This window comes from Alexandromys fortis, unplaced genomic scaffold, assembly GCF_014885135.2.
Source record: "Alexandromys fortis isolate MF-2015 unplaced genomic scaffold, M_Fortis_MF-2015_v1.1 scaffold_213, whole genome shotgun sequence".
Lineage (NCBI taxonomy): Eukaryota > Metazoa > Chordata > Mammalia > Rodentia > Cricetidae > Alexandromys > Alexandromys fortis.
Genome location: NW_026068093.1, coordinates 2,125,922 through 2,153,415, shown reverse-complemented (window position 1 = coordinate 2,153,415; position 27,494 = coordinate 2,125,922). Strand labels below are relative to the sequence as shown.

General features: G+C 48.8%; 1 protein-coding gene across 9 annotated transcripts in view; it reads right to left on the bottom strand.

Annotated features, from left to right (window-relative positions):
- Inpp5d (inositol polyphosphate-5-phosphatase D) overlaps positions 1 to 27,125 on the bottom strand; it is a 125,196-nt gene extending 98,071 nt beyond the window's left edge. For all 9 annotated transcript variants that reach the window (XM_050123067.1, XM_050123074.1, XM_050123072.1 and 6 more), the window contains exons 1-2: positions 26,854 to 27,125; positions 10,910 to 10,973 (exon numbers count right to left, since the gene is read on the bottom strand). In XM_050123067.1, coding sequence (XP_049979024.1) covers positions 10,910 to 10,973; positions 26,854 to 26,996 — 207 coding nt within the window. In that variant the 5' untranslated portion in view covers positions 26,997 to 27,125. The remainder of the gene's footprint in view (positions 1 to 10,909; positions 10,974 to 26,853) is intronic.
- Positions 27,126 to 27,494: the final 369 nt, after the last annotated feature.

The window sequence follows — 27,494 nt, the reverse complement described above, 5'->3', positions numbered from 1 at the left end:
TGTTGCAAATTCTACAGCTGCATCTGAGAGACGCGCACTCACACAGATACCTTTCCAGGAAGGGAAACTGGTCTCGGGGTGAGGGGCTTTCACTTGTGTTTCATATTTTCGATCTGAATGCCCTCATTCCTGCTTTCTACCTTCCTTAAAGAAGAAGCAGAAACAGCACACATTCTATTGCAGCAACCCTCAGATGTAACCACTAGGTTGGTAGCGCACAGTGCTCCCAGGTGTAGGAAACGTGTGTGTGGCTCCCTCGGGTTGGAAGGATGCCTACTGCTTCCTCCATTTCTCTCAGGCCGTGACAGTTCCCCCCTTGTTCTTCCTGTGTGCTCATTTTCCTCTTGAGGTCAAGATATTCCACCCACTCATCCTGTATCTTAAGGGTATCTACTGAGCTCTGGGTGGATGGTATGGGGGAGGTGTCCCTGAGGACTGGAGATAGCGAAGGCCGGGCTCATTGGCCAGGCTGTGTTTCTAGGCAGAAGACTAGGTCAAAAGTTGGGGACAGGAGACGTTCCTGTCAGTCTCCTCCTCCCATGCTTGACATCAGACTTTAAGAAGCCTTCTCCCACTGCACACAACCAGGGAAGGGCATCTCTTCACTATTTCCAAGTCCTTTTCCCACCTCACACAAGCAAAATCTGTCTTTAGTGGCATGCTGCGGGGTTAGGGGCGTAGCTCAGTTGTAGACCACTTGCCTAGGGTCTGCAAGGCCTTGGGTTGAATTCCTTTTTCTTTTTTAGTTTTCAAGACAGGATTTTTTTCTGTGTAGCCCTGGCTGTCCTGGAACTCATTGTGTAGACCAGGATGACCTTGAACTCACAAAGGTCGGCCTGCCTCTGCCTCCCAAGTGCGCACACCACCACCACCTGGCTTGGGTTGAATTCTTAGCATCACGAGAAAAAGAAAAGAGATAGACACTTACATAACTTTTAAATTGTCCCCTGTTAGGAATTTAGACACAGCATTTGGGACCACTCGGATACAGACACCACAGTTCTGGGAACACGAACAATTTCCTGGTTCTCCATTTCCAGGTTGCCAGAGCCCGCGACGTGGCATATTTTTATCCTTAATGATATCCCCGAGTGGCTCTTCCTCCCTGCTTCTTTCTTTACTTTCTGTAAAACTCTCAAGGTACTCTGGGAGACAGGAGTGACAGCTGGCAGACAGGTGGGCGTGCTTGGCCCGGGAGCCAGCCCAGAGAAGAGCTGCCTCAAGGAGCAGCTTGGGGGAGCTGTCTGAGTAGTTGTGTGATTGGCCCCAGATGCTCCATGCCCTGGTGTCACCCCAGGTGCACTGGGCTGGCTGCAGGGAGGCCCTGAAGGTACCGACTGGGGGACCTTGGTGACGCCATGAGGGACAGGGCTATAGGACACAATGGCTCATCTCCTCTCCTTAGAGGTTTTCTGTGTGCTGAATCATTTAGCCGATCTTTATTTATGTGTGTCTATGTGTATGTGCACATTTGTGGGGGAGTGTGTGTGTGCATGTGTGTGTGTTTGTATATAGCATGTGTGAGCACACGTGTGGAGGCCAGAGGACAAGCTTGGGTGTCACACATCACGAAGTGTTCACCCTGCTTTGGAGTCAATGTTTCTCATTGGCTTGGCCTCGCTCATAGCTAGGCTGACTGGCCTGTGAGTCCCAGGGATTCTCCTGTCTCCACTTCCTCAGCACAAGCTGGCGAGCCGGCACCACCGAGCCTGCATTGAGCCAATATTTATGGAGTCCCTAATGGCGCCTACATTTAGCCGATGTTTATTGGGTTCCTAACGGGTACAGGTGCATTTCTAGCACTTCAGTACAAGGCAGACAAGGTCTCAGCTAGGTTGGATACATCTTCTGTTCTCAGAATGGAGACATATAAGATAGTTAAGTGGATAGATCAGGCACACAGCTGCTGTGTAAGGCAAAATAATAACTTCCCCACCTGGTTCCATAGAGGTCCGTGTCTCCACCTCAGAACCTGTGAATAAGCTGTCATATAGCAAGCGTGAGCTGAAGTTGCCCACGTCTGATCTGAGAGAGGAAAAGACACCAGTTCATCAGAAGAATCACAGGGCTAGGCCACTGGCATCATGAAACAGTGATGACCACCATTACTGGCTTGAAGGACAGAGGAGGGGACCGCCAGTCAGGGATTCCAGGGAACCCAAGATACAGAAAAAGACAACAAAGAGGATTTTCTTTTCTCCTGAAGCCTTCAGAAGTGGCACAGCCAATGAAGGCCATTTTCGGACCTAGGGTCTCTGAAAATACGGGATGATGAGTGTGTGTAAGTGCACACCACTGAGTTGGATCACTATTGGCAAACAAATACAGCTGAGATAGAGGTAAGTGGTGTGGAACAGGAGCACAGTGGGGAGGGACTAGATGGGGAGGTCTGAGGAGAAAGGCTCTGAGACGAAATGTTGCAGTGATCAGCCACAGGCGGACCCGGAGAGCCATCTCGCTGCCTTGTTTCCTTAAATTTAAAGATAGAATAATATTCCTCTTGCCAGGATCAAGTGAAACAGTGTGTCCTGAGTGCCTGGCTCCTGCGGAGGCTCACTAAATGGATTCCATGGCAACAAGGGATGATATGATGGACACTTAGTGAAGTAATGGACTCACTGTGACCCTCCCCAGTAGGACTCTGAGTACCAGCCTTGACCCCATCCCTGCCTCTGCCTTCCTGGTTCTTCCAAGCAGAGGGATTCTGCCCCAGTGAGCAGGTGTCGGTAGTCTTTCCTAGACACAGGATCTAGGGTCTCCCCCGACTCTGTCCATGGCCACTCAGCCTTGGTTCCAGTTCCCCCGTGGACATTCCAACTGCCTTTCCCAGACTCTGGAGATTTCAAGTCTTCCATGTCTCATCGCTGTCTCTCCTTTCTGTGTCTGGTGTTCCCAGATCTGAGCAAGCCTAGGTGGTTGCCAGGGTCACCCTGTGCTGGTGTGGCAGCTAACCAGCCTCTGGATTTTGGGTTTATCTGCTCCATCGTGTAAAACCAATCATTGTGGTATACCGGGTTCTGTACTTTATGTGACGGTCTCTCTTAGTTCTTAAATCTTCACGGGAGAGCATTGCCACAGTGGCCCATTGCTTCTGGGAACGAGACAGGTTCAGGAGCATGGGCGGCATCACCAAGGGAATCAGTACACAGCGTCACCTAAAACGTGGCCAAGAGCCTTCTCTGAAAACAGGACTGCGGGAGTGACTACCTGGGCAACACACAGCAGCCTCAAGCCATGAGGCCACGGAGACCCAGGAGTGAGAACCCACAGGAAGGAAAGGAGAAAGAGCAGCTGGCATCAGGGTCAGTAAAGAAAGTGACTAGACAGTGAGGCGAGCTTGTCACAGCCAGTATCTCGATACTGAAGTGCAGGCCTCCTGGGAGGTAGTTACGGCAAGAGTGAGTCACTGGGGAGAGAAGCCTTCCCAGGGTTCAAAAGAACTTGACCACAGGAAGAAAGGCATGTGTCAGTGGGTGATGACTTCAGAGAGGGTCGTGGAGGCTTAAGAACAATTGCAGCAGGGCAAAACAAGTCTTGCTGTCCAGTGGGGCCTGCAGCTGCTTCTGTCTTCTCAAGGGGCCAGCAGATGTGATTCATCAGTGGCTACTGGATGCTCACTGTGGACTGGGAGGAGCTCTGGGAACCCCAAATAAGCAGAACAATGACATCAAACTGAATAGTCACCTGGAAGGTAGAGGGTGAGAAGTCTGTCTTTTTACGTGTGCTTGTGTGCATGTGCGCATGTGTGTTCACGTGCATGCACATGTGGGGGAATATGCGTGTGTGTGCAGGTATGCACATACATGTGTGTGTGCATGTGTGGAGGCCAGAGGCAAATGTTAGGTGTCTTCCTCAGTTATTCTCTATCTTTTAAAAAATATTTAGGTGTAAATTTTGTGTGTATGGGTGTTTTGCTTCATGTATGCCTGAGTTTACAAGCTTCATGAGCTTGGAGCTTACAAAGGCCAGAAGAGTTACAAGTGGCTGTGAGCCATCATGTGAGTGCTGGGAATCAAACTCTGCTCTTCTAGAAGAGCAGCCAGTGCTCTTAGAGATTCAGTGCTTGCTGAATCATCTCTCTGGCCCCTCCATCTTATTTTTTGAGACCGGGTCTCACTGAAGTAAGAGCTGACCAATTAGGCTAGACTAGCTGGCCAATGAGCTCCCAGGATCCACCTTATTCTGCCCCTCCCATTCCTCTGCTGGGATTACAGGCACACATAGCTGTGCTCTTCTTTGCCACGGACACACGCCCTCATGTTGGCGTGGCCAGCACTTTACTGAGTGAGTGAGCTACCTCCCCAGCCCAAGGTGGCTGTGTTCACGAGTGACCTAGTATTGCTTTTCTGGAGGCGGAGTGTTTCCAGGAGAAAAGATTCACACTGTTCAATACAGCTCTGAGTGGCCCCTGATCTCAAAGGGCAAGCTGAGACAGAAAACTAAATCTTCCCACAGAGAGCCAGAAATTGAGATGTCTTCCCCGGGCACAGAGGTTGCTAAATGGGGATTGATTTTTTCCCTTTTCTGATTTAAGTTTACTGAGCACATAGACAAATCGTTAGGAATGTCTGGTGGGGGACAGAACCAATCATGTCAGCATAGTGCTGACCGGGACAAAGGAGGGAGGTGTATCAGAGGCTGCCAACCGTGGTTTAGGGGCTTGTGGTGCAGTGAAAGTAGGTGTTCAATTTAAAACGTATACTTTCTGTTTTGAGATTCCCCTAGAGTGGACCTAACCTTATATGTTAGGTCCCTTTCACCTGCAGGTAACAGACCCCTTTAAGAACTTAAACCCAAAGGAACCCTATCACTAACAAGAAACCAGGGCATGGCCAGTTCCTAGGTTTGTTATATTTTTTTTTTAGCGAATCCAATGGCACCATTCGGGCTGGGGTTCATTTTGTGTTTCTGCTCTGCCATCTGCACGTTGACCTCACTCTCTGGTTGCCTTCCCTTATGGTCACCAAACAGCGGCAATGACGCCAGCTATCATCCCCTAGTTGGTGGGTCCGGAGCCAGTTTTCCTTGTGTCTGTTTCTAAGAAGGACTTTGATCAGACGCCCCACAGAGAGCCTGTCACATCTCGTCACAGCTCGTTGACTGGTCTGAGCCCATCGAGGGCAAGGCAGGGCTAGTGTCAGCTCTGTGCTATGTGGGACAAGAAAGGATGCTGTTTCCAGCAAAAACAAAGCAGACCCTAAGGTTCTGGGCCATGAAGCAACAAGATAGCCTGGGGGTGTGCCGAGATGGGGGAGAAAAGGCTAGTCTTTAGAGGTAGAGATGGCAGATAGAATGAATATCTTTGCCCAGTCACCTGGGAATGAATTAGATTTCCTACAGGCACACGGAGAAGGGGGTGGTGTTTTGTTTGCTCCTGAGAGGAAGGATGCTCCAGGCAGCTAACAGATGAGGGAGAGACTTGACTTTCTCAGGAGAATCTGAGACAATAAAACAGATGAGCTGGAACAAATAAAAAAAAAGTGAAACAAGAAAAACCTTTGAGTCAAAGAAAGACCTGAGTTTGCAAAGCGACCAGGTTCAAAATAATCTAGACATTAGCCACGGGGGAATGACGTGGAAAAAGAAGACGGCAGGACCCATCCCTCCCACCACTAGAACCAGCATGAACTTGGACTTGGGTTGGTGTCTGGGACTCAGTCGCACTGTATCTCAAAAGCTACAGAGGAACACCTCTGGGGAGTGTCGAAAGGAAACTTGGTCCCAAGAATTTCCCTTTCAAATATGAACCCAGCTGCAAGATGTTCTGAGACAGTCAAAGGCGTAGAAAAGCAGATCTGTCTGTGTTTACAGCAGACAGAAAGAAATTAAAATGCAGGACCCCAGAATATAGCTGCCATGACACAAAGGGTCCCCCCCCCCGTGTCCTCACATGGCCATGTTAGCCCTTGAACCTGTTTAGAGTCCCTCCTTGTGCAACGTCAGGAAGTGTGTGTTTGAGCCACATCCTTTGCCCAGAGGTTCAGACGGAATCTTTATTTCACTCGGTGACCACTCAGAACAATAACAGCTGCCACCGGCTTCCTGAACTTCATAACAACGACTCAACCGTTTGCCCTCCCAGACACTTGTGATGGGTCAGCTCTTAGAGCATGGTTTTGTTCTTTCTCCAGATGCCACACTGTCCAGAGCAATGTGACAGACACCACCAGGGACCAGGAACTTGACTCACACGTCTGAACTACACAGGTCACGGCAGGCTCTGGCCTCTGGGGTTTCCTTCTGTCTGAAAGAGTAGCCTCGGCGTCTGTGGGAAAGATCATCTCAGAGTCCCTCTTCCTCAGAACATGGATCAAGAGCCTTGGTACCCCTGTCTCCACAGTCCCTGACATGCTGCCAGCTCAGCAGAGACAGGAAGTTCTCAGAGATATCTGTGTGATGGAGTTATGAGTGGGACTTTTTTTTTTCTTATTCACAGGAATAAGTGTCAGGCAGCAAGGGAAGTCTAGAGGCCCCTATTCAATTCAGTGGTGGACCTGGTTGGGGTACCCTGTCTAAAGGCTGCTCAGAGCCCTGCAGCCTCCCTCAGCTACAATGTAGTTGTCTGTTAAGCCTCTCTGTCCTGCCTCAGACCCTCCCTTGCTTCCCAGAGAGCACAGTTACTCCAAACAGCAGCACTGGGCAAACAGTTCATTCTGAAGTCAGAGGCCCAAGATGGGTGCCACTTCCCCGAGGGGCGAGTCACTTCCTTTGCAGTTTCAGGAAGGACCCAGGATTCATAAGAACCCCATCTCTGGGTGTGGGAACCTGGGACCAGATGGGCTGAGCATCCTGCCTGTCTCTGGCCTCACACAGTACCCAGAGGAAGTTAACGTGAACCTTAGGTGCAGAAGAATCTCTGGGTCTGAGAACCTGTCTTAAACGGCTTCACAGATCCCCGCCATTACTGCAGATCCTTGCTGAGTGCACACTGACAGAGCCTGAGATAGACAGCCACCATAGACACCTTCCCACACCCCGAGAGAACATTTCCATAGCCTCCCCTGTCACCATCAGCTCTGCTGCCTCTTGTCCAGCACCCACCTCTTTTCCTTTGCAGAAACGGCTCCCATCTCACCCAGAGCCTACCACTTCCTAGACTTTCCTTCCCTCATTAGCCTTCCCTTTCTCTCTTACCGTGCCCCCTCCTTGTGCCTTCTCTTGCTCTTTGTCCTTCTCCCTCTCCATCTCGTTCTCTCTCATTTTCTTCCGTGTTTCCGTCCCTTTCTCACCTTGCAGACTAAGGAAGTAGTCGTGGTTGTCTCCCTTCTTACCAAGATCTGGACATGGCTGCATCCCTTCTAAGCAGCAAAGGGAGGGATGGCCTCCATGCAGACCACTCCCTCCCTCCATTCACAGAACTGTGACCACAGCAGGGAAAATGTGACATTCTACTTTCCTGTTTGGTTTCCTAGCAGTCGCTGAACAAAGCCAGGTGGCTGCAAAGTCCTGAACGCATGGAACCAACGGCCGAGTGCTACTCATGATCAAACAGCAGCCACGCAGGTGAGGAAGGGCCCATCTCAGAGGGCCCTCTGCCCTGCCTCTCCCATCCATGAAACAGTCTTGGTGTTGCACTGTGCAGTGTCTCAGCCTAGCTCCCGCTTCTGCTGACAATGAACGGGTTCAGGTCGTAGGAATGAGTTATACAGAAACTGTGGCTAAGCTCAGGAAAGAATGTAGGTTTTCGTTTCAATGTGAAAAGGGGAACTAGAGTTAAAATAAGCTGGGACCAGTCGCAGGGTTTCCTGAAGGACAGCTCTGACTTGGCTTCACTGGGTGTGAGCTTTGATTTGCTCCTCGGTAGTCATATGCTGTTGGTTATTTTAGTGTGCGTGCATGCGTGTGTGAGTGAATGTGTGTGCGTGTATGTGTGAGTGCGTGTATGTGTGAGTGCGTGTATGTGTGCGTGTGTGTATGTGTGTGCGTGTGTGTGAGTGCGTGTATGTGCATGTGTGAGTGCATGTGTGTGTGCATGTGTGTGTGTGAGTGCGTGTACGTGTGCATGTGTGAGTGCATGTGTGTGCATGTATGAGTGCATATGTGTGTGTGTGTGCGTGCGTGTGTGTGTTTAAGGGAGGGTCTCATGTAGTCTGGGCTGATCTCAAACTCACTATGTAGCCGAGGATGACTTAGAACTTTGATGGCCTTAGCTCTACGCCCCGAAAGTGCTAAGATTACGGGTATGTGCTGCTATGTCAGGCATTATGCAGTAGCAGGGAATCCAGCTGTGGGCTGCATATGCTAGACAGGCTCCCTACCAATTGAGCAACAGGCCCTGCCACTAGCATTTGTTTTTTTTTGTTGTTGTTTTGTTTGTTTTCCTTCTTTTTTTTTTTGTTTATAAGAAAGGACATCCTTACAAATGGGGAATTCCCTAGACCATCTAGGCCCATGGCTTTCTGCCTCTTGGTTAGCTGGTATTGGTGATCAAGACGGTCTTAGGTCAAGGGCAAGACTGAAAACAATTATGCTCAGAGATGCCATATCTCTTCCTTGAAAACTGCCTGCCCACTGCCTTGCTGAGGTGGACGTAGTAGGCCATGCTCTGTCCCCATCTGTCAGTGGTGGGTAGGCACCTGCTTCTTAACCTCCAAGCAACACAGAGCTCAGTAGCCTGTGAGTGGTCCAGGCAGAGAAAGCTGTTGGTGTCTGAGCCAATCAGATTCCCGTTGGGGGCTGGGCCGTGAGAAGGGCACTGCTCTCAGCAGGGGAGGGGCAAACCCACAGAAGAGCTGACTCACTGAGGTAGAACCCAGCCAGGGCCCCAGCGCCTCTGGGCCCAAGCCCTGGGCTTTCCTAGTGCCCTTCTGGCCACCAAGGACAGTAGCCCCTTGCATTAATCAGCCAGAGCGACCCCCTAAACCCACGGAAGCTCCCAGTGAAGAGCCACTGAAGGTCTGTGGTCATTTATGAGGTCACAGGAAGCCACCAAAGCAAGAGAGTGAAGACAACGTGGGCACAGACTCCAGACAGATGAAGTTACGGGTTTACGAACTGCGGGCACAAACCCTCGACAAGAAGCCACAAAGTCACGTCTTTTCCAGTCACACTCAAAGTTGTCGTCACTTTGAAGGAATAGAAGAAACCACAAAGGGGGAGAAAGATCAAAGACACTGACTAACTTTTAACTTAAGAGAGTTGACTCCTAGCAGGAAGCCACCTGAGAAGGACCCCAGGCCACCAGGCAAAGTTCACACAGACCTAGGCTTGGATAAAAGAGCAGAGACCACAGAGGCCCACCACTTGCCTAAGCCACCTCCCCTGGGCCAGCCACGTCCTCAGAAGCTGTGGCGTCCACATGTGAGAAAATATTTGGATGATGAACGTCAGCTGAAACCTTGAACAGAGAATTTGCTTAAGTGGACCCAAGTCTGTCCTGGTGATTTCCCCTAAACACTGGGCGGGCACAGGTACTTTCTGACCCCTTGACCAGCCTGAGACCTTCCAGCCGACCCTCCTTCCATGCTGGTGTTCACGCACACATGAGAGCGGGGTAGAAGCACGAACTGCCTGACCACCATGCCATGCCGGGGGCAGTTACTCGAGCCCACAGTGGCCTATGCTGGCCTGTCACAGGAAGCTTGGTGTGAGCAGATCTGTCCCCTAGAAGGCAGCTCTGCCACATCTGGATGGAGCCAGTCCCCTTCCAGCCTCAGCCTCTCGGAAGCAAGCAGCTGGAAGTGATCGAAGTGATTTTTTTTTAATTTCATCATTAGTCACCCATGGAGGCCTTCCTTTAGTCATGGCTGCTCTCTTCCATGTTTCCAGGGGCTTTTCCAGGCACTCACCGTGGCCTTTGGTCAAGGCAGCTGCGAGTCTACCTCTTTGGCCTAAGTAATCAATCATGCCCTTCAAGTTTTGGAAGTCACCAACGTCCCTTCCTGTTTCTACTTTCTTTTCAGCTAAACCCTGAAAACCTTGTTCCTTGCCGCTCTGGTGACATGGGACCTAAATGCTCGTCGACTCTTACTGCACTGCTCAGATGTGAGCCACACACCGCTGTGGCTCTTCCTGTGGTCCCCATCAACTTAGTGACACACAGGACCCCGAAACTGTCACCTCCTTTCTGCACACTCCCGTGTTCTCTTAATGAAGCTTGGCAAAAAATAACTTCCCTGCCTTCCACATCACCCGGCTGCCACACACTGTGGTCAGACAAAGCCCTCATGTTTGCACCACAGCTCCACCATGGTGGTCTTCGTGGACTGACTGGCACTCTTGATTTTTTTTTTCCTTTTAAAGTTCACCTGTAGCTGGTGAGATGACTCAGTGGGTATAGGCTCTTGCTGCCAAGGCTTAGGATTTGAATTCAATCCCCAGAACCCACATGGCAGAAAGAAAGAAGTAGCTCCTGAAAATTATCCTCTGACCACTACGAGCACACCATGTAGATGATAGATAGATAGATAGATAGATAGATAGATAGATAGATAGATAGATAGATAGAGTTTCTTTATGGCTTTGTGTATTTTGTCTTTGTATAGTGAATTCAGATGCCACGGCTATCAGCATTGGGCAGAAGGGGGCTATGGGAAGTTAAAGGCACCATCTCATCTCATCTTGTTCCCTTGCAAGTTCACCCCCCCTCCTGCTGCTTCCTGGGCCCCTTACATTTGCTCCTTGGTAGTAGTCAAAGAAAACAGTGGATTGAGACACAGCCACTGGCTTGGCTCCATTCACCATCATGTCTCTTTCTCAGCCACGGCCGCCAACAGTCCCTGGCATGCGTGACTATCATCCTACGACTCGTCATCTGTGAAGAGCCACGGTTATTTACTCAGCCCAAAACGTGTGCTTTGGGGACAAAGCTAAGCTCGCCAGGTCCTCACACTGAGGCTCCTCGGGCCACCTGCTCTTCCTCCTCTTTTTCACTTTCTCCCAGAGAAGGCACCAACTGGTTCGGACTTACCTGAACAGTGAATTCATCATCCTCATTGGGCAGAATCCTGTAAGTGTAAACACAGTTCCGGAACCTGAAATAGATCAAAGACGACATTAGAAACTGTGCAGGGAAACAAAGTTTGCTCGGACCAAGAAGAACAAGGCTGTTTGACACAGCGTGGGGAGTCTGCACAAAGTCTCCAAAGGTCAGCGTTGATGGTCTGAGGCGAAGCTGAACCAATGTCTCACAGTCCTGCATACAGCACTGTTTCCCTCAGCACACCAAGAGTGGCCACGGATACACCGTTTATGTCACTGCTAGATAGCCATGGGGGTCGGATCTAAATGCGCCCGTCATCCAGAGGGGCTTCCTCAATTGCTTAGCTGCCATGTTGTCTAAGAGAATGGAGCAAGAGATGTGTTTGAAGAACTGAAACTCCCAGGGGCTCAGCAAGATGGTGTGGTAACCGGGTCTGGAGTACAGCTGCAGAGGGAACATATTGGCCAAGGTGTGGCTCCCAGTACCTACCTTCTGCTGGGACCTCATTCTCACTACTGGCTCCTTCCCTGTGGACTCGTTGCTTTATGGCTTCCTTCTTCCTGAAGTGAGCCCTACCCCTTCAGACACTCAGATTTGCAGAGGGTTGGAAAGCTCTGGCTATTTCTATAGAGGAAGGGCCCAGTACCTAAGATCTCCTTCTCTTCCTAGAAGCTCTATCTTCTTTGGCTCAAGGATACCAGGCACTTTTGCCCTTCTTAGAATCTCTGAACGCAAGGGCTTGTTTAAGCTGAGGACCCTATGGTAAGGGGCCATTGGTGAGCAATCTCCAGCTAGCTGGTATCTGATAGCATGGTGGCCATGGGAGTCTCCTGGTGGCCAAGGCTGGAAGGCTGGAAGAAGTTTTGGGGAACACCATCATTACTGGCTCTTCCTTAGGTCTGCTAGAATGACCTCTCCCCCACCTTCCTCTGTTTGGGGTTTATGGAAACAGTGAAAACTAGGTGTCCTTATTGCCCCAAGGGCTAAGCGCGGTCAACAACACAATGCTTCTGAGAGTTGGGGAGGCTGGCGAGAAGTCTCAGGAGATAAGAACACTTGCTACTCTTCCAGAGGACCTGGGCTCAATTCCCAGCACCCACATGGCCAGCAACTAACTGTAATTCAAATTCCAAGGGATCCAGCATCATTTTCTGGCCTCTGCTGATACGGCATGCACATGCTACACACACACACACACACACACACACACACATGCAAACCACATACAACTATATCTTACAAAAGTCACTTAACCCCTTCCATGTGCCAGACTCAGTACCACGATTTCACATGTGTTATTAATTAACTCAGTTTACAGTTTTTATATTGAGGGTTGGGCATTTGATTTAGTTGGTAGTGCTTGCCTAGCACTTATGAAGCCCTGAGTTCAATTCCCATCACAAACCAGGCATGACGACACACATCTCTAATGCCAGTGGAAACAAAAGGATCAGAAGTTCAAAGACATCCTCAGCTGCACACGGAGTTGGAGGCCAGTCTGGATTACATGAGACTGTGTCTCCAAAAACAGAAACTAACAAACAAACATATCCAAAAATGACTGATATTGAAAAAAAAGACACACACAGAAAGTTGTAAGATGAAAAATATGTTTCCTCCATCCTATGAGTTTCTTAGACTTTTTCTTATTTGTAAAATATTTTTAAAATATACATACAATTATGTATCTATATATACCTTTAAATGTATATAAAATTATATTGTTTACATTGTATTAAAGTTTGCTTTCTTCAAAAAATATCATGGAGGTCTTCCACATTGTGGTGGTTTGAGTGAGAATGTTCCCCATAGGCTCCTATGTTTGAATACTTGGTCCCGAGTTGGTGGAACTGTTTGGGAAGGAGTAGGAGGTGTGGCCTTGTTGGAGTAGGTGTGTCATTGGGGGTGGACAGTGAGGTTTCAAAAGGATCAGGATGTAAGTTCTCAGCTACCTGCCTGCTGCCATGTTCTCTGTCAGGATGATCATGGGCTCCAAACCTGTTGGAATCCTAGTAAACTCTTTCTTTCATAGGTTGCCTTGGATGTGGTGTCTCTTCATAGCAACAGGGACGTAACCAAGACACATGAGCTGAGAGAGATGATTTGCTGATGGTCTCAGCATTCTACCACATAGATACCCCATTGTGCCCTTGACCAGGGCCTGATGGTAGTGGTAATTTGAATATTTCGCCTTTATTAAACAAGCAGCTCTGCTCCTACATCTGTGCACACGTGGATGAACTCTTTGTTTTCATGCCATCATAAGACGAAGAGGATAGCAACGCCACATCTGCTGGCTGCCGGGAAGACTAACCGCATTCATGTACTGAGAGCCTTATGAGCCATGCCTGGCTCACACTAGACACTCCGAGTGTCTGCCTCCCAAGTGCTGGGATTAGAGGCATGTGCCACCACCACCTGGCTTAGTTATCATGTATAAATAAAACTAGACAGAGTCAGCCAGACAAAAAGACATAGGCATTTTACACACATGCACACTTTTATGTAGCTTAGACCTGCTTCAAACTCATGATAATCCTCCTGTCTCAACCTCCCAAGCGCTGGGATTGCAGGTGTGAGCCACTGTGTCTGGCTGGCGGTCTGCATTTTGGTAGAGACTATTTCTGCCATCCAGCAAGACTGTAGTTTTTTTTTTTCTTCCTCCTAACGGATATGAGAGTGTCTATTTCCTCACACCCTGCTGACTGGTTTATCAGATTTCTTAATCTTTGCAAATCTGAGAGGGGGAAGAACAATGACAGCTTGCCTTCATTTGCCTCTCCCTGTGAGAAAGGTTCAGCATGTTCTTGTTCTTGGCTGTTTCTGTTTCTTTTTCTTTGAATTCCTTTTTACGTCGTCTTTGTCTCGCTTTTTCTTTGTGTCATCTTGTGCTTATTTACAGAACTCTGATCTGTGTTGCTACTTTTTTTCAATGATGTTTGCTGGTTATCTTTTGTAGCTGGGTAATTTTACGTTTTTATGCTGTCAGTTTTATAAGCTTTTCTTTTACGGCGTGACATTCATGTATACTTTAAGAAAATTTGGGGCAATGCTTTGGGAGATTGCATGACTTTGTTGCTTCATTTCCCCAAGGGAAAACTTCTCAGGAGAGCTCATGTGGCTTTAGCCCCAACTTTCTGTCCCCGTTCCCCAACCCCCAAACCTGTCTCCACAGCCCAAGTTGATACCACCACTATCTGGCCTGATGTCATCTCAGGTCTCAGAGATCTCACAGAGAATCCTCACAACACTCCCTTAGCCATCCCCCACGGTTCCTAACCTCAACCCTGTGCAGAGCCAGGGGACAGTAGAGCCTGCTCTGCCCTGTTCAGGGTTTATCTCTCAGGAGCCCTGACATTTCCTCCTATAGATAACGAAAGGCCCAGGAGGGTGAAAATGGCTCTCTCTGGCCGAGGGTAGCTACTTATGGAAGGAGCCGGCAAAACACATGGGCTCACAGACAGAAAGAAATGACAGAAAGGCAAAGAGGGGCTACTCCAAACAGGAAAACCCCCTTAGTTTAGTTAAATGTTGGGGGGAAAACCTGCCTGGCCTTTTCAAAGATGTTCTAGAAACTGAAACAAAGAAACAGTCTCACAGCCGAAATCAGAAGCATCTCAAATGACCCTGCCTGAGAGCTGTCCTTATGCAGACAGCATCATAGCCATCACCCTTATGCAAACACCAGTCCAAAATTAAATTTCAAAGAGTTCTGGGGCTTCCACAGAGAGGCTAGCCCCCACCCCAGCCCCGTTCACCAGCAGCTGCCCTTCTCCCTGGTCTTATGTGGAGTATGAGCCACATACTTATGTGTGCACAGGCCAGCTCATGTGCATGACATATATGCCCACATGTGCATTCACATAACACACACACATGCACACATGGATGCACAGCACACTTCCAACACACGGACAAGATATTACAGCCATAATGTTGAGAGCACGCTGTGTGTGGCTCCGTGGTAGAGCACTTGCCTAGCATGTGAGCAGTCCTGGATTGGATCCTTGACTCCATGGGGGAAAATCAATATGTTGCATGCAAAGATCTCGCAGGTAAATTCTGTTTGACAAGTACATCTCCAGATACTGTGTTCATTGCATGCTGGCGATGATGGCTCTTGACCAGTCGTTGTCATTCTTCTCGGTGATTTGGTACCAATGTGGGGTTGCTAAGGCTAACTCTCAGCTGTGTGACTCTACCTTGCCCCATGGCCCCATGGGATCCCCATGAGATCCCCATGGGATCCAGATCAGGACAAACCTTCCTTCTGTTACCAAAGGAAATCTTCCGTCCTCAGGGGAAGGCGGTCTAAGAGCAGAATTGCCACTTAACTTGCTCCATTGGTGACAAGTAACAGAAGTCTGTTCTGAGCTGATCCTGGAGGAGGAGCAGAAGTGGGAAGCTGCCCTTGCTGGGGTAGGAGGTGGGTGAAGAGTCGGGGGACAATTCTGGAATGAAGAGCGTGAGAAACTGTGTTTCACCATGAGAGGAGAGGGCAGTCACATGCGAGTGGGAAACTGGTCAAGTCTGATGACTCCTAGCCAACGACATTAGCAATGACGAGAATCACCTTCCACACCATGAGTCCCATAGAGAGGCAGAGAAATCGAACTTGAAAACCAGACACCAGGGCTTGTCTCACTCCACGATCTGCTCCTGGAATTGCTTGTAAATCCCACGCTGACTCTTGCTAAGCGCCACTTCTAATTTCTAGAAAATACTCCTTGCACTTTCTCTTTTCAAGGTGAAATATGGCACACTTCTGGGCAAAATGGGATAGAAGACAGGCAAAATGGGAAGTCTGCATTCAGGAAGCCATGTGGAGTTGGGCATGGCCCTGCACACCTACAGTTCCAGCACTTGGGAGGCTGAGGCAGGAGGATAGAGAATTCAAAGCCAACATGTGACACTTCCCCCATGCTCCAGTCAAAAGAGGAGTCAAGTCATTTTGGATAACACAGAACTAAGAGAATGGACATAGCCCCAGAAATCAAGAGTGTTTAACACCTGCTACCCAAACCTAAAGAATTCCAGAGTCACAGGGCTAAGATAGAGTGACAGAGGCCATCTGTGGCTCACATGGATCCCTCCAGAAGAGAGAAAAGAGGAGGAGGGTCAAGTGGCCAGCAGGTGAGAAGCTGACAATAGGCAGGCACAGCACTGCACTCAGTCATAGGAACCCAAGTGGTCACTCTTGACCTAAAGCTTTAGGAAGCAGAGGCATGGGAGCAAGGCCCCTAGAAGACAGCCTTCCATCTGTCTGTTGAGAGTTTACCCCTTGGCCCAGTACCACCCAGGTCTTATTGGTTTGGGAGGGAGTTCTTATCTCCTTCCTTCTTACTTTTTTGTTTATTTGCTTGATAAGATAATTTCAGCAGAGATGAACTTTTGATTCTAAAAGAAGTTGTACACACACACACACACACACTCACACACACACACACAGAGGTGTCAGGAAAAGAATTACTGGATCTGTGAAATAAGCTCAAAAGAATCCTCCACCCACCCCAGAAGGACATAAAGGAGTAATCTCTGTCTTAAATAAACCCATTGTTTCAAAACAGCATGGTGAGGCCCAGAGAGGTAAATCTGCATTCCTAGAACCCATACATCCTAGTTCTACCCTGACCAAAGGCAAAGAAAAGACTTATTTGGCAGGGTATAAGAGATTCTCCTTGAGGAAGACATTTTCTTTTTCCATCCGGCTCTACTATATGACTTTAGAAATACTGGCCAATGTCATGAGCCATGGAATGTGAGTAGGCGGTGTAAGCATTTGGAAGGAAAAGACTATAATCCTGATTTCTAGATGATATGAAGACCTGTTCAGAAGAGTTAGGGATGGGCAGGAGGCTTGGTGGGCAAGCATGCAGACCGGAGTTCAGATCCCCAGAACCCATGTGAAAGACTGGGGTGTATCGCCTGTGTGACAGCGCATGCTTTGAGTCCCAGAGCGTGGGAGGTAGGCACATCTCTGTGAATTCTAAACCAGCCAGGGTCTCAAAATTAAATTAAAAGGAAAAAAATCCGGATGTGATCACACACATCTATTAACTCCAGGGCTGGGAGGAGATGGGCAGCAGAGACAGGAGGCTTGCTGGGTCTGGTCAGTCAGCCCTAGTCCAAAACAGTAAGCTCTGTGTTCAGTGAGACACTGTCTCAAGGGAACGATGCAGAGAGTGATAGATCAGGATATCCGATGTCCTCCTCTGGCCTCCACTCACACACACCGGTGTCTTAGGTAGGGTTTCTATTGCTGTGACAAAACACTACGGCCAAAAATCAAGCTGGGGATGAAAGGGTTTATTTGGCTTAAACTTCCACAGTGCTGTTCATCACCAAATGAAGTCAGGACAGGACTCAAGCAGGGAAGAAATCTGGAGGCAGGAGCTAAGGAAGAGGCTGTGGAGGGGTGCTGACTACTGGCTTGCTTCCCCTGGATTTCTCAGCCTAATTTCTTAGCAAACCCAGGACCACCATCCTAGGAATAGCAGCATTCACCATGGGCTGGGTCTTCCCCCATTGATCATTAATTGAGAAAATGCCAGATCTCATGGAGGCATTTCTCAACTAAGGCTCCTCTCTCTCTCTCTCTGATGACTCTAGCCTGTGTCAAGTTGACACAAACAAACCAGCCAGTACAGCAGGCCAACACAAACATGTGCACACACATCTGTGCACATGCATGGTATCACACGCACCACAGATGCTAACACTTCTTTAAAAAGCAGAGATAAAAGAAGCAGCTGAAAGATTAATGAGGAATTGTCAAGGAAAGTGACAGAGTGAAAGATGAAAGCATAAAATTCTCTGCAGGCAATTTTTTATCATGAACCAGTAACAATGGGGAGAGTGGAACATTTACAATAGTAATAAAAATATAAAGCCACCAGCAGAAACCCCGACAAGAAATATTCTGGGCCTCTATGAAAAAATATTACACCATCAAAGAGATAACATAATAAGACTGAATGTCGCTAAAATGTCAAGCCAACAGATTACGTTATAATTCTTGCCATCCAGTGAAAGTTACAATACAAAGTTTTGTCCAACTTGAAAAGTATTATTATCTGGTTTACATGGAAAAACACTTGAATATAAGATAATATAAGAAAATCCCAAAACATTTTGCAAAATGATACTATTGTCTTTGTAAGAAGTATGGTGTAGGAGGACATACTTGGACAGACAAACAACCAAGAAGGACCTTAGTAAGACGTAGCAATTATCAGACAAAGGAATCATGGAGGGGAAAGGATACATCATTTAATAAGAGCTCCCGGGAAAGATGGCTACTTGAGAAAAATAAGCATAAATTTCCATCATTTGTCATCCATTAAGGCCAACAAGATTTAAGTTTTCAATGTGAACAATGAAAAATAAGGAAACAACAGCCTAGGCCACTGCTATATTTGTTTGTATAGTCAGGATGCTAAACACACAATATTCTTTATTCAGTGAGCACATGCAATAATTCTACCACATAGATCCTCTTATGCTTGGTTTTCAGATGAGGAGCCTAGGGCCCAGGGTAATTAGATAAACAGATGGAAGTTCCTTTGATGTGGGAAGTTCTTCTGTATGCATGTTGCTTTTATTGGTTAATGAATAAAGAAGCTGTTTTGGCCAGTGGCTTAGCAGAGTAGAGCTAGGAGGGAAAACTAAACTGAATGCTGGGAGAAAGAAGGCAGAGTCAGTAAGACACCATGTAGCTGCCAGAGGGGAAAGATGAAAGTTGTTAGTTAGAACCTTGCCGGTAGGCCACGAAATTTGTAGTAAAATATAAAGTAATGGAAATGGGTTAATTCCAGATGTAAGAGCTAGCTAGCAATACACTCAAGCTATTAGCCAAACAACATTGCAGATAATATAGTTTCTGAGTGATTATTTTGTGGTCTTGGCAGCTGGGAACTAACAAGCGACCTCCCCCAACATTCCTTCGGTCACCTGAGTTGATTAGCTACAAAGACCCAGTCCTAACCCTCATAAGTGGCTTTCTGCATGCAGAAGGAGTCTCTGTGTTGTAAATCCAAGGAAGAAGTAAAAAAGGAAAACAAAGAAAAAAAAGAAATTGATAGATTTTGCGAACATTTATGATCCTTCTATGTCAGAGAACATAAAGCTTAAAGACAAACCATCATGAAAATGTATTTGCAAAAAAAGCATGATTCAATAACTCACATAGGCAGATAACGAAGCTTGCAGGAGCCCTGATTCTGGGGACTGAACCCAGGACCCCATGAATACTAGGCAAGCATTTAACTACTGGGCTACATCCCCAGCCCCCTCCACTTTCTACTGAGACAGGACCTCGTTATATGGTCCATGGTGATCTGGGATGCATAACCATCCTTCCTCCCAAGCTGCATACACTTTTAATTGAAGAAAAGAGGCTAAGAGAATAGAGAGGACCATCTGCAAAAGAGGACGGCCAGCAAGCCTCTCAAACCAGATCAGTGATCAAAAGTAAATCAAAATGAGCAAGGATGACCTTGCACCTTAGACTCTAATTTTCTTAAAAATAACCATATGTAGAATAGGATATTGGAAGGAGGTGGGTGTTCTCTCATGCCGCTTGCCAGAAGCATAAATTAAGTCAAAATCTCCGCTAAGCAATTTGCCATTTTGTATCCACAAAATTTGAAGGCTCCAGCTCTGTGATCTAATAGTCCCCTGGGGATTTGCAACCAGTAACAAGTGTAACAATTCTGCTGGATGAGTGCTGATAATGCAAATGTCAGATAATCAAAGAATCATTCCATAAAGCATGAAACATCCTGGAAGAGAAGCCTGTGCTTCCAGCAAGGGTGATGTTTAGGAAGAAATTCTAACTAGGCAGGAAAACCCCAGGTTACTAACTAGGTTGCTGGAAACCTCAGACCACAAATGAGAGGTGGTGCTCTGTGTGTGTGTGTGTGTGTGTGTGTGTGTGTGTGTGTGTGTGTTATACAATAGAGCGTGCATATATATGGAGAGAGAATGAGAAGGCATAAACAAATCAACACGGCTTATTCTAGTCTCTCAGTGACTGGGTGATGGGTATACTTGTTTTATACTTTTTACTTTTTTTTTTTTTTGTGTGTGGAGGTTGAGACAGGGTCTCACTAAGGCTGACCTGGAACTCATGGCAATCTTCCTGCCTCAGCTTTTTGAGGGTGGCATTACAGGCAAGGCCCACCACACCGAGCGAATACCACTTCGATTACTGGAAAGAAGACTTCACTGTTTATCTCCAGCTCTGTCCACTCCTACGCTGCCCACTCCAGCTGCAGGGCCAGGTGAGCACTCCCTTTCTGCAGAGGGTCCTTTGGCCAGCCCTGCACGGTATTATTTCAGTTGCAAACTAAACCCAAACTGATGGGTTCTGAAGCCTGTTAACAGCATGTCTACTCCCATATATGTGTTTAGGGGCACAAGTGCACATACTTAAATGTAGGAGTAGAGGCCAGGGGACAATCTTGATTGTCCTCCTCCCTCAGATGCCATCTTTTTTTTTCTTTTTTTTTGAGGTAGGGTCTCTCAGTGGCCTGAGGCTCATTGGTTTCGTTAGGTTGGCTGGTCAGTGAACCCTGGAGATCCTTTCATCTCTGCCTCCCTAGCACAGGGATTACAGGCATTTATCATCCCGCTTGGCTTTTTTGTGTGAGCTGTGGGGATGGAACTCAGGTTCTTGCTCTTGCAAGACAAGCGCATTGCCAACTGTGCCATCTCCCTAGCCCAGTAAGATGGTTTTTTAAGTAATGGAGACAAAAAGAACATGCTCGCTAAGTTGAGGCAACTTTACAAGATGGGCAAATTTGTAGGGTTTGTTAAAAGAAAAAAAAAAAAAAAGAAATCTGACCCCACATGTTTCTTAATGTTTCTTACACTCCTTCTCCCCACCTCTTCCACCTCTCTCCCAGAGGGCAAGAACCCACCACAGCTACCAGTGTGGGGCTCCCTCTTATAGAATATTCCGAGTCCTGTCTAGCTTTTCCACAGCTGTAAGACTTCAACCCTTTGGCACCTCCTTACTAAGATGGAGCTAGAATTAGGTTATAGGGGCCTGCCTCTCCTCTAGACTTCACCTTCATTCTCTGGTCCCCTAGGCATTCTTTTTTTCTGTATCTGTGCCCAGGCCCCTCCCTCTCTCAGGCTCCCAGGCGGTCAACCCTGGTGGCGCAGCAGCCACCAGACACTCTTGCGTCAGTTAAGTCCTCTTCCTGTCTCAATCGCTTTGAGCACTTCCTCTGTGGAGGCCCCACATGACAGCTCGTGTCTCCCAGAGGCCTCCAGGAAGTCCCGGAAGTGACAGTGTCACAGCTCTCCCGTCATGGAACTTTCTTCACAGATGGGTCCCCTGCTTCTCTGCTTCTGAGACATCACTGGTTGCTCTCAGCTCATAAAACCAATGGCCAGATGTATTTTTATATATGCAAAGCACATGGTGCGTGTACTCTGGCCGGTCTAGGGCTAGGCCTGGGGATATCCATCTTATTCCCATCTTCCTATCTTATCCTCTCAATGATGTAGCCACTCGAATGTGCAAAGACTATATAGACAGCTCTCCAAATAAGGCATACAGACGACTCATTAGCAGCAGTAACATGAGGGATACAACTTAAAATCACAGTTAGATGTTGTCTCACACCACTAAGCTGGGGAGAATAGAAAAGACAGGCACATTTAGGAAGTAGAAGCAGTAAGATCAGGAGTTCAATTTTGACTGTAATAGGGAATAGGGAGCTGGCCTAGGCTACATGAGACCACGGCTCACAAACATGCAAACAAGCAAGTGGATGGGGAGAAAGGTGCTAGGAAAACGTTTCCCTTGAAAGCATAATAACTCTAGTTTGATGCCCAGAATGTACATTAAAAACCAACCAATTAAGCACAACAACAAACTGGGTTTAGTGGCTCTCTCCCTGGCCAGCCTAATCTACATGACAAGTGCCAGGGCACTGAGAACCTCTGTCGTAAAAAATATTAAAAAGGTGGGGCTGGTGAGATGGCTCAGGGGGTAAGGGCGCTTGCCACCAAGCCTGACTACTTGAGTTCTGTCTCTAAGACCCACATGGTAGAAGGAGAGGATCAATCCCTGAAACTGTCCTCTGGCTCACACACACACACACACACACACACACACACACACACACACACACACCCTAGATACCAATCCAGTAGAAAAAAACTGGACCCCCACACATGGCTGGCGAGAGGGTGCCACAGCTGAGCACAAGAGTACAGCAGTTCCTCAAAATGCTAAATATCAAATCACCACATGACCCAGCCCCGCCTCTCAGGGCCATACCCAAGACTATCGCAAACAGAATCCACACAAAGGCTGGTTCACAACTCTTCTCAGAAGCATTGCTCATAGCAATCAAAAGGTAAAACACAGTGCAAAAGTCATTCAACGGGTGCCCATGGTGTGTCCATACAACGAACTAATAAACTCATAAACTGACCAAAAGACGGACACCTGCTGCAATTCAGATGAACTTGAAGCATTATGCCAAGTGAACAAATCCATAGTTCCCCAAACTGGAAATTCGCTTGTCAGATAAGTCCTTAGAGACAGAAAGTGGATTGGCTGTTTCCAGAGGTCAGGGGAAGGAGCAGCAGCAAGCAGCTGCTCAGGGTATGGTGGAGGGGTCTTTTGGGGACAGTGAGGATGCTCTGAATTAGACAGTGGTGTTGGCTGTACTGAGGAGCACTGAACCACAAACCAGCCTGTGGACGGTGACTTTACAGTGTGTGCACTAACCTCAGAAGAAGCGCTGTAAGCCAGGGAACTGGCCTGACCAGCCTCACTTGGGAGCTGGGTTCTGGGGATCCTGCTAATATATATAACAAAGCGACTCTAAGCAGATCCTAAGCAAGTCTTGCTCCTCAGGACTATGAGGCCTGGTATGAACCGGGGAGCAATAGCAGAGTTCTTGTTCCATCTGTGAGGCAGGAGCCTCGTGTCCCAGAGAGATGGAGTTGATGTTAAAGAGTGCTAATGTCCTGCACAGGTGAGTGTAACCTACGTGGTAGGCAGAGCTGCAAAGTGCACCTAAGCCAGTGCCTACCCTGCACCTGGGAAGACAGATCCATGGGCATAAACATAGTCCTTCTGTGTTACTTCATGTAAACGCTATAATTAAATAGGCCTTGCTGGGTTCAGCCCTCCCTCCTGGTTTTGGACACAGGAGTAATCTCCAAGAGCACCATCCTCAGACAGAGGCTTTTTCTCAAGTCAAGAGGACGTCAGGAGCCCGCGGACCTCCAGTTCTGGCTTCTGCTGATGCTGGCCTTTCCTCATTTGCCTTCAGGGCCAGATACAGAAAACAACTCCACATTGCCTTTGCACAAAAGGCGTTAGCAAGCTGTGGAAACCGCACAGAAACTTTAAATGGAGATTGGAGGAAGGGAACCAACCGTGCACCCTCTCACAGCACAGCCCATGCCCTGACCCCTCTGCTGGTCATTACCACCCTTTAAAAGCCCTTCTCTGCAATTCTTCTTTTTCCACCAAAACCAGGTGTGACAAGGTCCTCACCCCACTCTCAAGAGTCCCAAAATCTGGGCCTGTTTTATCACCTCTGGCAGGCTTGGGGCCTGCTCTCCCTCCAGGGGCTGGAGTCACTGCTTTCCTTTAGATAACTAGAATGCCGCCCCTGAGGGCATTTTCGATGGTAAATGTCCCATGTTTTTCCCCCCTTCATTTCTGTACTGCCAGGACTAACAGGCCTAGAACTATCTGGTATTCGATCCTTACCCCATCATCAGGCTGGTCGCACTATGGAAGGCTGCTTACTGAGGGAATCCCTCACACATCTGGCTGGATCAAAGGCAGCCACATTCTCCCGGCAAGAGAGGAAGCCGGATGACTCCAGAGTGGTTCAGAGGGGAATGCCACTCATGCGGATGGTAGCTAACTTGATCTAGTTGAATTTGGGTACTGTCTAGGCCTGGCCAGCTCTTTCAGGAAGAGCAGTTGCACCCAAATTCTTCCTGTGTAGCTGAAGCAGAAAAGAAGCTACCTGGCTGACCCCCAGACCCTGATTTTGCTGACCTACCCTCCAAAGCAGTATCTTCTCTTTAGCACACAGTACCAGGCCCTGTGCTGTCCCTGCTCACGAGCCTCATTGCCTCTTGAATGGCTTCCATCCACCTGGCCTATATCCCACGCAGGGCCCACAGGCTCCTGGGAGTGTAGCTGATGCACCATGGAGGAACTGAGTAGAAATGAGAGGCGATGACACAGGCCCCACTTAGAAGAGCTCACACTCCCTTTCAAGGAAGGCGGACTAGGACTCTAATCATACCAGCAAGATCTCCCCAAAACAGTGCTCTGGGCCCTCAGTGTAACTCCAGGCTCCCCTAAACCAAGGCTCTCTGAGTGACTGAGAAGAGACAAAAGCCTTCTTGCTTGGCGGTAGAGGACAGGGCTGCTCTTTCTCAAGGCAGTGAAGGTCAGGGTGTGGGGGGAATGCGTATCCTACGACACACAGGTGCTACTGAACTGCACACTTGTCTTTAAGCATTTACCCTGGCTGTGTCTAGTCAACTCTCTTAGCCTGAAGGCCCTCCTGACAAGACTGTGCTCTCCCCAGAGTGCCAGATGCACCTAAGCTACAGACATGGGGCCCCTGCTGCTGTCCTTTCAGTCACAAGAAGGGACATGAATGAAGCTCCAGCTTCAGGGTCACAAAGTTCCTGACCCACGGCTGCATGACCCAGAGTCCACACAGACTGGCTGGTGTCCAGGAAGACAGCTCACATGCCAAATCTATTACTTCTGAGACCAAAGAAGGTTCTACTACCCTGTACCCCACCTCCACCTTGTACCCCATCTCCTCTTTGCAGCCTCATATCTTCCCTTTACCCTGCCGTTGTCCTGAGACTGTTGCCTTGATCTCCTCTGGCAGGAGCTGGGATTCTGGCCAGGGTAAAAGGTGGGGGCCTGGGAAAGGTGGGGGTAAGGGAGTGGGGGATGAGATGAGGGGTGGGGATGAGGTGGACAGGCTCCATTATTCACAGGGAAGTAGGGGAGAAGTAAGGTGTGAAGTTTGTTTTTTAGGAAGCTAAGTCTCTTAGCATTAAAGGGCTGGCTTCTAACAAGTTTGCAAATATTGGGGGGCATGAAATATACTTTTTTCCATACACTGAGGTTGTAGCAGTCGTCCAATTAGTTTGAAATCTCCAAATTACCTTGTCTTTGCATGAGCCTAAGGCAGCTGAGGTAGGGGAGAAAGGGAAGAAAAAAAAAAGGCCAGGGACTGTCTGCCTAAAGGACCTGCAAGACCCCGTGGGCTCAGCTCAGCCTGTTCCTCCTTTGACTTCAGCCTTCTGGATGCTTAGAGTAAGAGAACCTGTAAGCGAACACAGGTCTGTAACCCAAGTGCACCGCAGTCTCTTAGCCCATAGCCAACTCCCAACAGAAGTGCCCTTGGCCCAAATCCCACTGGGGCAGAAAAGAACTGTAGCTGGGCCAGTGGAGTCCAGCTGAGCCTGGGAGATGGTGAAAGTACCTTCCTTCCCTCTTCAGGGCCCCTCGCTGGTCGATCCCCAAGGGATGGGGCTTTGGGGAGGTTCTGGCCACCTGCAGCACTTCTCCTGAGACTCACTGGTGGGTGTACAGGAAGCTGGCTGCTACCTCCAGCACCACAAGAAGGTCAGCCAGCCGTGAGCCTGAGCTGGTTTCTAGTGCCCCCCCCCACCTCTAGCTCCGTGCACACCCTCATTCCCCTTGCTTCCACCCGAGTTTACTGGCATGCCCAGCTTGTTGGTGTCAGAGAGAGGTTGGCAGCATGAGCAAGTGGTCTCTGGGAGCCAACGACCTTAGCCCGGGCTGTTATCAGTTCCTAACTTATTCAAGCCTCACACCCGTTATCTCCAGGTCTAGGTGTTTAGAGGACCTCACTCCTGGTTGCCTTGAAGATGAAACCAGTCTATAACTGCCTAGCACAGCAGATCCCAATGTGAGTCAGGCTCAGAACTGTCTGTGCTCAGTCACCCACTTCCCTCCTGCGTGAAGATATGAGGGCCTTGGCTGTTCTTGAAAGCTCTGTCAGCTCAGGGACACTCTGTCAGATGCTACCTGAGCTGTTCAAGTGGACACACCCTTCCTGACTGTGCTCCTGCCCTGCTCCAACCTGAAACCGGGACATGGTTAGACTACAGGGCTGTAGGGGTAAGGGCCTTCCTCAAACACTGGACAGATGTAGTGTTAAAAAGAAACCTTCGGCAAGTGGCTGTTTCCTCTGTTAGGATAACCAACACATTCAGCAACATCTCCACGCTGGGCTGTAGGAGGAACCAATTGGGGCAGAGACCCAGCTGGATGGGGATGCAGCCGAGTGCAGGGAGGGATGGAGACCTGCTCCAAAAGCAGCTCTGTGACTTCCTCTGTCTTAGCTTACCACCTGGAATAAAACTTCTGGGTGAGGAGTCCCTTCCGGAATAAATGCACCCCAGCCTCAGCTCCCCAAATAGAACTAGCTCCAAGACTGTGCCTGGGTGGAGGAAGGGATCCCTCCTGCCACGGCTGCCCTTCGCTGGGTCCCTGACTGACACTTAAGTTGACCAAGATGCTTTTCAACAAGCCCTCCACCAGAGAGGCCCAAGTTTCTTCCTGGATCAAAATGAGGACCCGTTCTCCTGCCTCCGGAGCCCAGGGAGATCCCTGGCACAACAGGTCTGGAAGGGCTGCACTGTAGACCAGGCCCAGAGTAACTCAGAGAGCCCTAGCACGGTAGCCTGTTGGGACACAGGCTCCCAGAACTCAAAAGCCAAGGTCCAATTGGGCCTCAGAAGCTGCCCACCTCTGCTCTCCCCATAGGGAGCCGGTCATGTTTCACCTGTGACATGAAACTAACTCAAGCCATTACAGGGGTTCCCCTTTTGATCCACCCCTCAGGGGTCCCTGGATCTGGCAGTTGGGAAGAGATGGGGGTACTCACAGCACACATAGCGCGTAGGCCCTGGGGATGGACTCGCTGGCACGCACAAGGAAACTGCCGTCCTTGCCGGCCCTGGAAAGCAGCTCCTCTGCTTTGGAGCGGGTGATGTTGCCATGGTTCCACCCAGGGCCCATAGCAGGCATGGGTCTCCTGGGCTGGGTCAGCAGCCACTCCCAGGACGGACACACCAGCAGAGCACTTCAGGGTCCTACGCTGAGACCTGCCGCCCGTTGTCTCTCAGAAGTTGCCTCTGCTGCTACTACCAGCTTAACTGACTGACTTCCTGTTTCAGGCGCTCAGCGAGGGAGAGGAAACTGAGCTGCAGAGAACTTCCTCATTATAGAAACCAAGTTGAGGGGGGGGGGGTCATCATTTACCTTCCCACCCAGCCCAGTCGCTGGCTGCCTGCCCCGCCCTCTTAACTCGCTGGTTCTCAGTATCTCCTGAATGGGACTCAACTTCTAGAAGCCTCCATTATCAGCCAGAGTTCTGCATGGGTGGGGGGAGAGACAAAAGCTCTTATTTGGCATCAGGTTTCATGACTGGCTTCTGAAGTGTGGCCTAATATTTGTGGAGGGCCCAAAGGAATGGCCACTGGAAAATTTGTGCAGGTATTCACAAGGGCAGTCCTAATACTTTTC